Source organism: Cololabis saira, chromosome 19 (assembly GCF_033807715.1).
Source record: "Cololabis saira isolate AMF1-May2022 chromosome 19, fColSai1.1, whole genome shotgun sequence".
Taxonomy (NCBI): Eukaryota; Metazoa; Chordata; class Actinopteri; order Beloniformes; family Belonidae; genus Cololabis; species Cololabis saira.
In genome coordinates this window covers 30,345,858-30,359,870 of record NC_084605.1, presented here as the reverse complement: position 1 = coordinate 30,359,870, position 14,013 = coordinate 30,345,858, and the positions used below count along the sequence as shown (strand labels likewise).

The 14,013-nt window shown below is 45.5% G+C and overlaps 1 protein-coding gene across 10 annotated transcripts in view; it reads right to left on the bottom strand.

Annotated features, from left to right (window-relative positions):
* Positions 1–173: 173 nt before the first annotated feature.
* Positions 174–14,013, bottom strand: part of LOC133419747 (C-terminal-binding protein 2) — a 131,502-nt gene continuing 117,662 nt past the window's right edge. For 9 of the 10 annotated variants that reach the window (XM_061709155.1, XM_061709157.1, XM_061709156.1 and 6 more), the window contains 6 exons: positions 11,892–12,098; positions 9,306–9,520; positions 7,365–7,495; positions 5,513–5,640; positions 4,990–5,107; positions 174–1,871 (listed from right to left, as the gene is read on the bottom strand). In XM_061709155.1, coding sequence (XP_061565139.1) covers positions 1,691–1,871; positions 4,990–5,107; positions 5,513–5,640; positions 7,365–7,495; positions 9,306–9,520; positions 11,892–12,098 — 980 coding nt within the window. In that variant the 3' untranslated portion in view covers positions 174–1,690. Of the gene's footprint in view, positions 1,872–3,685; positions 3,752–4,989; positions 5,108–5,512; positions 5,641–7,364; positions 7,496–9,305; positions 9,521–11,891; positions 12,099–14,013 lie in introns of all 10 variants that reach the window. The other variant, XM_061709154.1, reaches the window with a different exon arrangement.

Here is a 14,013-nt window from a genome sequence, read left to right as displayed (position 1 = left end):
CAAGGTCATCATTTTCAATACATCTACATATTTCTCGACTTACCTCCCAAACACAAAGCCGTGCCTTCCAGTGTGAATAATCGAGGGCTCTGCCACACCTCCCGGAGAGTCTCAGTCACAGAATGAAACATGCAGGACCAGCAGCTGATAGTCAATCAGTCGGTACAGACAACTAGTTCTCAGAATCAGTTTTATTTGAACTGCACTGAATGCTAAATGTCCACCTTGTACAAGAAACAAATACAAATACTCACACTAAAAACAAAAACATACTGCTGGCTGCCTCTTATGCTATTGTTGGGACACTAAATAGGAGTTCAGCTATTGCTCTCACTGAGTACAGGACGCCCCCCCGCCCCCTGCAGAACCTGGCCTTCAATAGAACAAAGAAATCATAAGGAGTGAAGAGAAGGGTGGATCACATAGGACTATGGTTATAGGAACATTTAACTAGGCAATACAAATCTAACAGGACTCCTCAAAACTCTTTTTAAACACCAAAAAACGTCTGATGCGCCTTTGTATAGAAAAATACCACAATGGAGAAGATGGAGAGAAAATACTCAGACTAACCGGATCAGTCTTAGCTTCTTTTTTTTTTTTTCTTTTTTCAAAGACAAAATTCATGGGAAAAACCATATCTGCAAAAAAGTGTTTTCCTGAGTCATTAAGAAATGAAGTCTGCTTTAACCCTTTCCTGCGGTCACCGTGGAAATGTGCTCATAGATGTGAGGGAGTCGGTCGCTGCTGTCATCACGTCAGCCTCCTTATCCTGTTACAGTGGCTGATATGTTCTCCTTCGCAGCTCAGTCACACGCCAGTAGCTCTCGGTGACCGAAAATAAAAGTTAACAGTCAGCCAGCGGCGGCTGCCCTCTTGGTTCATATAACTTATAAAGTTGGCTGCAGTCACATGAACACAGTGAATGTTTAGTGTTAAGCGACCTCTAGTGGTGGAAGTCTGTCACTGCAGCTGCAAGGAAAGGGTTAAACCCCACTCTAGATTACTAGAACTGATGAGCAATCGTTTGTTTATTTGACGAATGATAAATATATATAGAAGTCGATAATCCATTTTTAATCATTCGCACTGATGATAGAAAGAAAAATAATTCTCTTCTGAGGCGTAATGGGGGGGAAGGGGGAGGGCTAAACAACACACACTTGTTACATAAGGAGGGTGGGAGAGGTGGGGAGGATCAGGAAGGGGGTGGGAGAGGTAATGAGGTCCAGTAGCGCATGATGCCCAAGGTTTTTCTTTCTTTTTTTCTCCCTCTTGCGCTTCCCCTCGGTGTGTCGACGCGGGGCCTACGTTTCCCATGAGCTCTGAGGTGTACAAGTTGGGCTGGACAGAGTCTCGTCGGGTATCCTGGAGCACTAAAAACACTGGACTCTCGTGTCCACAATAATAGGCATGTCCCAAAAGAAAAACAAAAACCAAAAAAAAAAAAAAAAAAAAAAAACCCATCAAAGAGTAAAGTTGGTACTGAACCCAGAGAGACAGAGTAAAAACTAAAACAATAAAAGTACAAATTCCCCCGGGAAACACCTCTCTTGTTCCCGTGTGCTGGCTGATCTAACAGGCAGCCGCTTCGTGTTGTTTAACAGTCTCTTGGTCCCAGTTGGTCGGTTGCGGTGCGGTTGGGTTGGTTGTGAGCGCCGGCGGGTCAGAGGAGATGTCCCGTCTGCTGCTATTGCTCGGTGAGGTGCTCTCTGGTCTCGCCGTGTTTGGAGGGCTGGTTGGGAGACGGGGCCTGGGAGGGGTGCGTACCGGAGGGCAGGGTGTGGGCGATGGGCACCCCACCGGGCACCATGCCCTCTAACGCCCCCGGGATGCCGCCCGGAGCCACTCCCACCACGCCCGGCGGGTATCTGGGGACGGCCAGGGTCAGAGGTCAGAGACACGTTTGTGGAAACACCCGGGAACAACAAACGGCTCCCTGCAGGAGGACTAGGGCGTCTTTTTTTTTTTTTTTTAACCACCTCAGGAACTTTGTCAGGAACATTGTCAGGAACATTGTCAGTATTTTAACCTGTTTGCTGAACAGTAGGGGTGTAACGATACACTAATCTCATGATACGATACACGATATTGAGGTCACGATAACGATACAATATTATAGCAGTATCTTTTTAACAACCTTGAATGAGGAACATATGACTAGAAAAAAATGTCTTATTTGAAAGACACAAAATACAAAACAATGCTGTGCGTTTTCCCTATTGTTAGTTTGTAATGCTTTATAACTGTTTAAGTTTTAAAGAGAAAGCCAGGCCAACCATTTTCCTCAAACTGAACTAAAAGTAAATGTCAGATTTGCATTATGCATCTTCAGTTTCATACAAGTACAAATATTTTGCCACAAACTGAATAGTTTCTCATGTATGATTTGACTTTTTTCTTTTCCAGAAATGTAACAAATAAAATAAAAGTAAATACATACAATTTTACATCATAAAAAAGATTGATTCATGCTCACCTTATAAGTGTAAGAGGAGATTTATTTTTGTTAAGGTTATTTTGGTAATTCAGGGTTCATTATTTTATAAATATATTCTGTAAATCAGGGACTATAATGACACTAGTCAGTTTATCTGTAGTGATTAGTCTGTTTTAGATTGGGCGGAGTGATACAGCACTAGGTGCTGTGTTGATGTTCTGAAATCCTACACTGTTGAGCGGACATTAAAGTACACTGGAACTCAGCAGAAGTTGTCCCCGTGTTTATCCTACTCACCACCCGAAAAAGGTTTAATTTAATAAGGTAAGGCTTAACTCTACACAGAGTCCCGTGATCGGGACCGCAAAACGGTACTAGTTTCTTCTGAGCGGAGTAAGATTTTGGTCCGCGGGTCGAGGTGCGGCCGCGGTCGGATGCGCGTTACTAGTCAACACAATAGATTAATATTAATAACCCAATATCACGATACAGTTTGTCACCTCCACGACACGTATTGTGACGTTTTTGTATCGTGAAATTTCGTGGCACGACATATTGTTACACCCCTACTGAACAGTTAACTGAACAAAGAAAAAGATGAACAAATATAAATAAAATACTTTTAGGTTGTTTGCTGCATCTACCATCACTTTTTCATTCATGCCTGACTGCTTAAGAAAACAGGTCATAAATCAAAAATCTTGCTCACAGTGGCATTAAAAGGAGGAAAAAAAGGAAAAATTTACATTTGCTTGTCTTTAATTAAAAAAAAAAATGTTTTTAAAATCATAATGTAACTAATTCAGCATAAAAATGTTGCAATTTGATTATGTTTATGCTTCTTGAAACCCTAACAAATGCAAAGAAAAAGCAGATTTTCAGCTCCTGATTTAATTCCTGAGATTTTCTTTTACAAGGAAAAGTGTGTTAGGGGGGAAAAACAACTCCAATAAAACTCATCAACCAGAGGGGAAAAGGGACGGTGGAGGTCAGAGACATTCAGTCAGAAAGAAGTTGGCCCAAAAACCCAAAAGAGGGGGAAACCACGAAGCATGAGGCCGTCGTGAAACTGGCTTTGTTTTCATGCTTACTGGTAAAAACTCAAACCCACATTCAGCAGCATCCAGTCCCAGTGTGAATTCAGTCAAACAGGCGGGTGCTGGGGTGGGTGGGGGGGCTATAGGGGAGGGGGACACACATGGGCCGGGCTCAGGGGAGAGGTCTGACCCAGGCCCGGGTATTTACCTGCTCCTGATCTAGGCATTAATTTTGTCTTGGGGGACGCCGGTCGTTACGGCCGGAAGAGCTTGGCTGCGTGAAAGAAGAACATGGAGGTGGACATGCTGAGAAGAAAGACCCAGAACGGGACACAGAGGACACTCTCGTTTCTACGTCTACCACAGACGGGGCGGGGGCTTTGTTAGTCACTACTCCTCTGAGGAAGATATCGTCTTTATTATACAACCCCAAATCAGAAAAAGTTGGGAAGATATGAAGATATGCCTTTTTTTTCCCGTTTTTAAAGTTGCCACAATTTTTTGAGAGCTAAATAAAATGTCTGTTACATCCTTCGGCCAAATTACCCCGGAGATGAGGTCAGTTTTAAAACCTTGTGCAGCTCCGTTAGCGGCTGGATTTAGTGGGCGGAGTCAACCACTCTAATCCACTGTAACTCTCTTTCACAAGGTGTGTTTTTGAGACTGGTGTAATAACGAGTTGATGAGCAGCGACGGCGTTGAGTCATGTCAGAGATGATGAGCTGGAAGTGACTTCAAACGCAAACAGATGCTTTTGAGTACCAAACATTTCAAAGTAATTGCTTTCCTCAGCCACTGATGAACGTTCTTGGTCCCGTGCCATCCGAGGGATCAGAGATCGCAGGTGTCCAACTTAGGTTTCCTCACTTACTCACTGAAATTCCTCCACATTCCTTTAATCATTTGTGCACCATAGGGAAGAAAAAAAAAAAAGCAAGTTTCTTCCAATATTTCTTTGAGGAACACAGTTTATTCTTTAACATTTCAATAGTCGCAAAAGAAAATCGAATCTCTGAAAGTTGGATAAAGGCAGTGCTGCGGGGGGGGGGGCTGGCGTTTCCATTGAACGCTGTTTTGCGACACTTCTCTTCAAAACAACGAAAAACAAAAAAGGTTTATTTCAGTATTTTATTATTAGTGCCGTTTCCATTACAGGATTTCTTTTTCAATATCTGGTTTTGTATAAATCTGTGCGTCATGGCAACACACCTAATGATTCGTTAATAAAGTGGAGATCATCTGCCCGCATTTGTTCCTCAAGGACTTTCCATGGATCAAGTCTTGACATCACTGGCTTGAAATGACGCCTCCTTAAAGCTTCTACCTAATGAAATAAAGTTTTTGTTCTCCCTATAACATTTTTCTTGATTTCGGGTTGTATTTTAAAACTATATGGTAGTGACTCTCAAGGAAAATACAAATAATCTTCTTTGTTAGTCTAACAGCACAGCAATGAACCCACTGGTTTAATCATGATCATGTTTGCTGCTCCTTCCCATTCCCCCCTCTTACCTGTAGGCGGCGCCGTTGAGCTCAGGGTGAACGCCTGGCTGATCCATGACTGCCCATGGTGCCGTGGTGACGAAGAACTCTTTGTTGACGCAGTTTCGTAGGCTGTCAGGGATACGGCCTGTAATTAAACACACACACACCGTTGAGAGAGGGGCAGCACACCCACATAAATCAGAGACGCTAAAGAGCAGCAACTTGTTACCAGGGACGGCCGGCCAGACGGTGCCAAAGCCCTAATGAGTTCAGACTGACAAACATATCGGGCTTGGATACACAAAATGCAAATGGAGATGGTTTGAGAGTGTGGATGTTTGGTGAGCGGCCGGCGCTCGGCGAGCGCTCGCTGCCGGGGAGCTAATGATGACATCTATTAAGGGGTCCAGATTTAATAAAGGCTGCCGAGGGCCTATTGAAGTGGAAATGTGACATCTGGGGAAGAAAGCTGCGCAACAGGTCAGCCTGGACGGCAGGAAGAGGAGTATTTATGATGTGGCACCGACGGCGTTCATGAGCGACGGCGTACCGGTGATGGCTCTTCGGATCTCGGTGGCGGCCGCCTCCCTCATCTCCAGGGACGCCTGCTCGCTGTACCAGGCCGTGTGCGGCGTGCAGATCAGGTTCGGGGCGTCTTTCAGCGGGCCCTGAGCAAAACTGCAACAGAGGAAAACACTATTATAAGAAGAAGTAAATACAAATTATGGTAATTTTCTCAAATAAGCAATGTGGAACTTGAGAAGGAAAACAAGCTCTGCGTAAGTGAAAACCTCAACATTACACAACACTGTCACTTTGTTCGGGGCCACTTCATCTTAAAAGTAAATCTTTGTTCCTCATTTTCATGAATATTGTGTGGAATCATGGCCAAAGGCACAAAACACATCCTGTTCTTCACAAATGCCACTGTCATCCCCCCGCTCCTCCAAAAATCCATTCTTCCCCGACTCCTTCCTCTCACGTAAACACATTAGTGCAAACCGCCGCTCCCTTTTCCTCCTTCATCTTTAAAAGGCAGGTTCCTGGCTCTGCGTGTGCAGCGACTCGGCGGCGTACCAGACCCATGTCAAGTTACTGGGACGTACTGGCTGATGTACTGGGTTTGCAGAGCCAGGTTCATCAAGCTCAGTTTCAGTTTCAGAGCAGCCAATCAGCTCAGCATCCAACGAGATAGAAGCCATCAGACTTCTTCATCAGCACCAGTTACCCTCCCAAACGCCAAATGGGGCTCTTAAAGGCACGGTAAGCGATTTCTGGATGACATCACATCTGCTGATACTTGAGCAAAACGTCAAAACAAGCTTAAAAGTTAGTTCTTCCCTACTTCTTTCTTCCAATGTTCCCCGAGAAAATAGTTTAACAAAGCAATGATAGTGATGGTCTCAGGGTTTACGAGCCAGGAATGTGAATGAAAACAACTTTTTTTTTGTTCTCACAAGATGGGAAGCTAGTGGATGATCAGGAGATGGTGAATGACGTCAGTCATTTTGGGTCTGAAATCGCAGAGAATCGCTTACCCTACCTTTAAAAAAAGCACCCAGTTCACCTTGTGGTCAGGAACAGCTCGGTGCTCAGAGCCGAGCACGAGAGAACACAACTACACAGCTTAATCGATGGGAAGCAAGCAAGGGAATAATCCATACATATTTTCAGGCCGATTCATTTTTCATCCTGCATAAAAACACATTACTCTGTAAAACAGAGGAAATGAATTATATTATAGAAGGAAAAGAAGAAAACCAATAAATGTAATACTGCTAAAACCACATTTTTCATTTTTTTTCCCCCTGCACTCGTGAATACATTTTCCAAGCAATTAATTAAATTGATTATAGCAAGTTATTAACTTAATGTAATTAATGAATTAAGGAATGTAAGCTTACCAATCTTCCATTGATATAACAAATTGTGTAAAATGTAGAGCTTAAAGGACATCGTCAAAATCATGAGTCGTGCACAACCTTAAACTGTTCAGTTCTCAGTTACGTGCAAAAGACTTTACTGAGTAAAAATATATTATAGTTACATTATGAAGGGTTGAAATGTGCATTTTTTTTTAAAATAGTTGATTTCAGATAAATGCAACTCTCATTAAAGACATTGTTTCCTGTTAAGTCCTAAAGTTGCTGAGCAGTCGTGCTTGCAGGCCTCGGGGGGGAGGGGGGAGGGGGTTCCGGCTCTCCCCCCCGGTCGGATTACCTGCCGGGGCTTTTCAGAGGAGCACCAGGTGCCATTAAGTCCTGTGCTGTTCACCGCCTCCTCTTCAGCCGGTTCCCTCTGTAATTAACAGCTTTCCTTCCCTCCCCACGCACACATCCGTGTCTGTCTGCTCACGGCTCGCTCTGCGGGACTTAACGGGGATTCTGCACGTGTGCACCTACGTGAAGGGCTCCGTTTCATGGACGTCCAAGGCGGCTCCGCGTATCCTGCCCTCCTTCAGCGCCTGGGCCAGAGCCTTCTCGTCCACCAGCCCTCCCCGCGCCGTGTTGACCAGGAACGCACCCTGACGCATCTGCAACACACACACAAAAGAAAAGCACACAGACGAGTCAACGCGGCTGCAGATAGTCATCTGCGGCCTCGGCAGTCGGATTATTTTATTCTATCAAAAGCAGAGGATCAATCTGGATTGGTTCTCTGCATCTGGGGTTTTAAAACACATTACATGAGAACTATGACATCTTTGTCACATCTGACACCTGAAAGATCGAGCAACCTGGGAAAAAAAAATACTGTCTTATGTGGAAAAAGGGAGCCGTCTTTATCCGGAAACCGAGATGAGATGAAGGATGAGCTGAAAGATGAGGCGGCGCCACCATCCTTTGCTGTTTGTGGCTCAAAAAAAAAAGAAAAGGCATAACAAAAGTGTGTGAGGGAGGAAGGGGGGGAAAAAAAAAATCAAATGAATATGCTCAGAGGAAAGTAATCCCTTAATCTTGACAAAAGCTGAAATCCTGGGGCATGAAAAGCCTTTACACTGGCAGGCAGTCTTTTATTAGGCCTTGGCTTTTTTGACACACGCACAGACAAAGAAAAAAAATACACAAACACATACACACATACATTTCCACTTTAGAGGCTGAGAGCCACTGCCAACATTTTGAAAGGGAAAGACAGAAAAGTGTTCTTCCGCCGCCACACTTAAAGAGGCAGCTGAGAATCATAAGCCGCGGAAAAGACACAGTTAACTAGGTTAGGCTGTTACCCTACACCCACTCCTTTTATCTGCTCGCACACTCAAACTCTCACGATCTCGGGAGTGTGTGTGTGCGTGACGGGCGCGGCGGAGACGAGCGGCGTGAGGCGATGCTCGTCTGGAGGGAGAGTCGTCTCCAGTGGCTGCAGTTCCCCGTCGTCCCTGCAGGGGGCGCCACAGGCGGAGGCTGGGAGGGGCACTTATTGACTCAGAGCAGCACTTTTTTCCTCTCGCAGCGCTCCCAGAAAACCCTCCCGCTGAGCAGCCTAGTCGATATATTTGCCGTAGCCGGGGGCCGGCGATAATTGCATTTGACGGAGCAAAGGAATGAATTTGTGTCCAGCTTAAGCTGCAGAGCTGGTAACGTGCAGACACGCCTGCTGTTGAGCAGCGCAGCGAGCTCTGGAGAGGTCACGGACAGAGGTGTATTCACATTCATTACTCAGGTAGAAGTATAGATACTAGAGTTTAAAAATATTCCTGTAGAAGTTGAAGTATCAACTCAAGTTTTTTACTCAAGTATAAAAGTACTGCTTTCAAAACTACTTAAAGTATAAAAGTAAAAGTAATGTAAGGGGGAAAAAAGCCATTAAGGACAAAAGCCATTGAAAATGAATGCATCTTAGTATAATGCAAATATATTAAAGAACCATATATGTGTACTATTGAGCATTAACATGTGTTTCAGAGAGCAGAAGATATGATGACTAGTTGCCTATAAGTATTGTAATGGTGCAAAAAGTCAAACTTCAGAGGCATGTTATCATTTATCCTAACCTTTATTGGAATGTACATCCAAGTTTAGTTGCAGGAATCTGAGGGAACGGATGTAAGAACAAAACTGGACAAGAACATCTGAAACAACCACAACCAAATTCACTCTATCTGGATGGAGCAATTTAACTGGATAGTTTTTTTTTAAAGGCCAAAATGAAATAGAGTAACGAGGCTGTTTTTAAAATGTAAGGAGTAAAAAGTACAGATAATTGCGTGAAAATGTAAGGAGTCGTCTGAAAAATAATTACTCCAGTGAAGTATAGATAACCAAAATTTCTACTTAAGTAAGGTAACGAAGTATTTGTACTTTGTTACTTGACACCTGTGGTCACGGCCCCGGCTGACGCACCTGTTTGATGGTGAAGTCGTTGATGAGGTGGTGGTTGTGTTCGTTCAGGTTGCAGTGCAGGGACACGCAGTCGCTCTGGTAGAGCAGGTCCTGCAGGGTGTAGACCCGCTGGACGCCCAGCGAGCGCTCCAGGCCGTCCTGCAGGTACGGGTCGTAGAAGATGACGTTGAAGCCGAACACTTTGGCCCTCACGGCGACCGCCTGGCCCGAGCGACCTGGGGACACACGGCAGTACAGGGTTACGCGTCAATCCCACAGAGGGGCCCGGAGCAGCTTTGACCCGTTTATATACTCGGCTTGGATTTGATTTGATTTTTATTTGTCTCAAACATGCACAAACATAAAACAAACGGTATGTATAATAATATATTTTTTTTTTTAAAAGCACATTGCGATCCATGTATATGTATGAAAGAAAAAATATTCAGGTTTTGAGAAAATTAGCAATAAATAAATAGGAATAAAGAGGAAAATGAAAAGTGAGGAGCGCATTAAAGGCACAGGTCCATTAAGTGATTTGTACTCATCATTTACTCCCTGAATATGGCAACCTCTCAAGCATGAAAACTGTTTTTTTTTTGCAGTTATTTGAGGATGTCTAATATTTGCCAACTATATACGACATAGAAAATGGTTTGAGGGAAACATGCGGATGCAGAACTGATCCCCCAGGAGGAGGAGAGCAGCGTGAGGCGACAGACAGTGAATCAGCCGCTGATTCTGGAGTACATAATCAGCGTCTCCCTGCGCCTCGTGACTCCGTTGGCTGGATGGACTGTTGCTGCTCTGCAGCTGCAGCCGAGGAAGAGAGTGATGGAGATTTGGATGCTGTTGCTAGTGAAGAGAATCGATAAGGTCCCTTACGCTCTCGAGGTCCTCTCTTTGTGATGGAGTGTCGCGGCCGGCGCTCCGGCGCTCAGGCCCGGGAGCTCCCTCTTCTCTACACGCCTCAACTGCATAAAAGCTCAAGCCTCTTGGACTTTTACTCATGTTTTTAGTCATCTTGGCAGGTTTTATTGCATTTAGTAAATGATCTATCCTTTTAAATTCTGATTTCAGTAAAAAAAACATAAAAAAAACCCACAAGAATCAACTTGTTGGTGGTTTTGAACGCAGCTGGAGACAGCGATTCAGGCTTTTGTTTGCCGTGTTTCCAGGTTAAAACACACCTGATCGTCTTGAAGCTGCGAGACAACATGATTAATTAACTGATGGAGAAGGTGCTGAAATCAGGATTACAAAATCCTCAAACGGCTCTGCCTGCAGGATTGTTGAAAATTTGATGGAAAGTGTAATTTGGAGGGGATTAACAATCAGATGCTGGAAGACTGTTAGAGTTTTATCTTGCCAGAGCAAAGGCCAGGGGGTGTGCCGCCCACGGAAATGCCCCCCCCGCATCTCCGGTAGCTTCCCCTCGACTCTTTCTCGTCGACTTCTTATTTGTGTCATTCCATTTTTTTCCCCACACAGAAAAAGTGAGGATGACTGAAACGTAACTGAATCCAAACTGACAGCAGTCAAACGCACGTTTCCTAACCTGTTCACTGCATCAGTCCACCACATGTGGATGTGCATCTGTGAGGAACTCATCTGTTGCATTTAGTGCCGGGATAAACAGGTTTTTATGTTTTTGTACTTCAAACTAGAAATGTTTTTTACCGAGAGCCTGCTGGCTAAAACTATTGATTATAAATGGCTCTAAGCCAAAACTCCAACTCAGTTTGACCAGATCAAGCAAGAGCAGCATTTCTTCTTGATACTTGAAGAGCTCCTAAGGGTTGTTTTTAGTCTGCGTGTGTGTGTGTGTGGCAAGCCTAGCAAACACACATTTCGAGGCTCTTTCCAACCTCCCACTGACAAAAGACGTTGTTTTGGAGATGGTTTGAGCCAAAAATGACCAGTAGAAAAACAGAAAGGAGAGATTAGGAGGAAGAGGAGGAGGTTTGATTGCCAGGGCCAGCTGTCGTGGGTCTGGGCAGATGTAAGGGACCTGTAGGGAGACCGGGAGTTCATGTGTGTGTGTGTGCGTGTGTGTGTGAGAACACAGAGATAAGGCAGCAGCGCTCTGGAAGAGGCTGGTGAGAAGGCCGAGCATCTGCCAGCCCGGCCATGTCGAGACAGGGCAGGGTGACGCACAAACACACAAACACAATCAGCAGCGGTGCAGGTGCTGCGAGGGAAACACACACACACACACCGACGAGGAAGGAGCCGGTCCTCCCGACGGCAGGGCGGGACAATAACAGAGACGGAGAGTCGACAACATGAGAAGAGAAAATAAGAAGCTAGGGTGGCGAGCGCCAGAGCGCTGGGATGTGAGAACGGCGCGGCGGAGGGAGGAAGTCGGCCCGGAGGGAGGCCAAACAGACAACCTTGAGATAATCTGTGGGACGGGCAATGGGAGGAAAATAACCTTATCGGAGCAGGGAAACAGAAGGCCCATTGAGCGGAGGGAGGATATGAAAACACCAAAGGGGGGGGGGGGACGAGGCAGCAGAAGCAATAAACAAAACAAATAAAAAAAGATAGAGAAAGAAGGTCAACGTTCAGACCGGAGGGTGAAAACAAGAGGAGCCCAATACTCACCGAAGCCGATGAGGCCGAGGGTTTCCCCGCGGATGCGGGCGGCTCCGGACGCCACCTCGCGGATCTGCTCCACGCTCTGGACCCGCGTGCCCTCCCGGAGAGCCTGGTACAGCCAGGTGTTTCGCCGGTACAGGTTGAGGACGTGGCACAGCGTGGAGTCGGCCGTCTCCTCCACGGCTGCGGAGGGAATGTTGCACACGGCGATGCCTGGAGGAAAAACCAGAACAGTAAAGAATTAATCTGGGATTAATCTGCCTAATGACTGAATCAATACTGTGATCTATATTGCGCTCGCTCTTTCAGAGCACGCTTAATTACAGTATGAGCTGAAGCTCTAAAAAGCCAGCTGGAGATATTCAAAGAAGGCAGAATATTTCATATTCAATTAACTTGTTGATATAAGTCCACTTTTGTATTTCGAGACTGTAACAGATTAAAAAAATAAGGTAAAACCCAGGGCCGCTGCAAGGGGTGTGCAAACCGTGCGACCGCACGGGGCCTCGCGCTATGGGTCGTTTTTTTTTCAAAATTTTTTTTTTTCGTTTTTTCCCTTATAAATATCAACAGTCACGTTCCATTACAGACCTAAATGTGTACTAGTCTGTGCATATCAATATATAATATATAAATATATGTGCAATGATGCGCGTGTCTGTTGTTCAATACAACTGCGTCAGACCAACCGCAGACACAAGCTGCTCTGATCCAGACGGGTGGAGTTGGAACAAACTGTCACACAATGTCGAGAGAACAATATAAATTCAGGAAATTTCCATCAGGGGATGAAAAAAGAAAAAAACTAAAGAAAATGGAAGAGTTTAATGCATCTCTGAAAGCCTCGTTAGATAAATTTGTTACAAAAATGACAGATCTGACCGGGTCTCAAGCAGCCGCGGGGCCCCCCGTCGAGGCACTCGAGATGATGATGAGGCAGGGGAAGGTATCCAGTATTTTGATAATTGGAGAGTTAAAATTGCGCATATAGACACCCAATCCGACCCGAAAAACCCCAAAATTTCGCGAGGGCCTCCCCCGGCCATTTCGCACAGGGCCTCGCAAATCTCCCAGTCGGCTCTGGTAAAACCAAAACTAATCCGCCATCAGGTCATTTTTAAAGGATAGTTTTTAATATTACCACAATCATATCATAATAATCATCGAGGTGCTTTCTGTCAAGACAGTGTGGTTCCCTCCAGGCAGCTGGAAGCTCTAACTTTGTGCTTTTACCTTGCCTTCCCTGCAGCTACACAACATATTTTAAGCACCCTTGGTCTCCACTAATGTCCTCATCCCACTCTGTATCTCAGAGCAGCAGCGCAGTCGTCTCTGGACCAAAAAAAAAAAAAAAAACAACCTGCCCAATCAATGGCCCCTTTTCTTCTCCCGGAGAAGAGCTGTCATATCTGCGCCGGCTTCTTCCAGGCCCGATAGCTTTTTGACTCGCGCGGTACAAAGGCAGAGTGCTCTCGGTGAGTGGGTGGCGGTTAGACGCCGTATCTCGTATTGGCAGGGAAATGGCAGCTTTGTCGGGCTGGAGGAGCCGTTTGAGCCACCAGCCTGATACGAGGCCGGGTGGCGGTTCAGAGAGGAAGCCCAACTTTCTCTTCCCCCTCAGCTCGTCTCTCACTCTGACGCCGCTTTGAAGCGTCCTGGCTCGCAGTGGGGTCGCCGCGGTTCATCTGCCTCTTAAATTCAGCTTCATACACTCTCAAAAAATCCATACAAGGGAAGCGTAAACAAGCAGCCTGAAGCAGCCCCCCCCCCCCCCTCCCAACCTTTAATGGAAACAAGCACCAACAGCAGTGTCTTATTTTTACATCTAACTGCAGCGCCTTCTTTGGATGATCAGTACAAATTTCCAAACGCCACAATTCAATCATATGATGAATCGTCCCCTGGAGAGCTGCTGAAACCACCGGTGCCCGAGGTGGCGTATGTCACTGACGGACAAACAAACCATGAAAAAGGCAAGGAAACAGATGTTTACTATCAGCAAATCGATACAGAAGGGGATGAGGTCCATGTTGAAGCAGCGCAGTAAACCATCACAAGAGCTGCTGCAGAAAAGCTCTCATTCAACACCCGGGAACAACTACCGGATTTTCTGGACTATAAGCCGCTA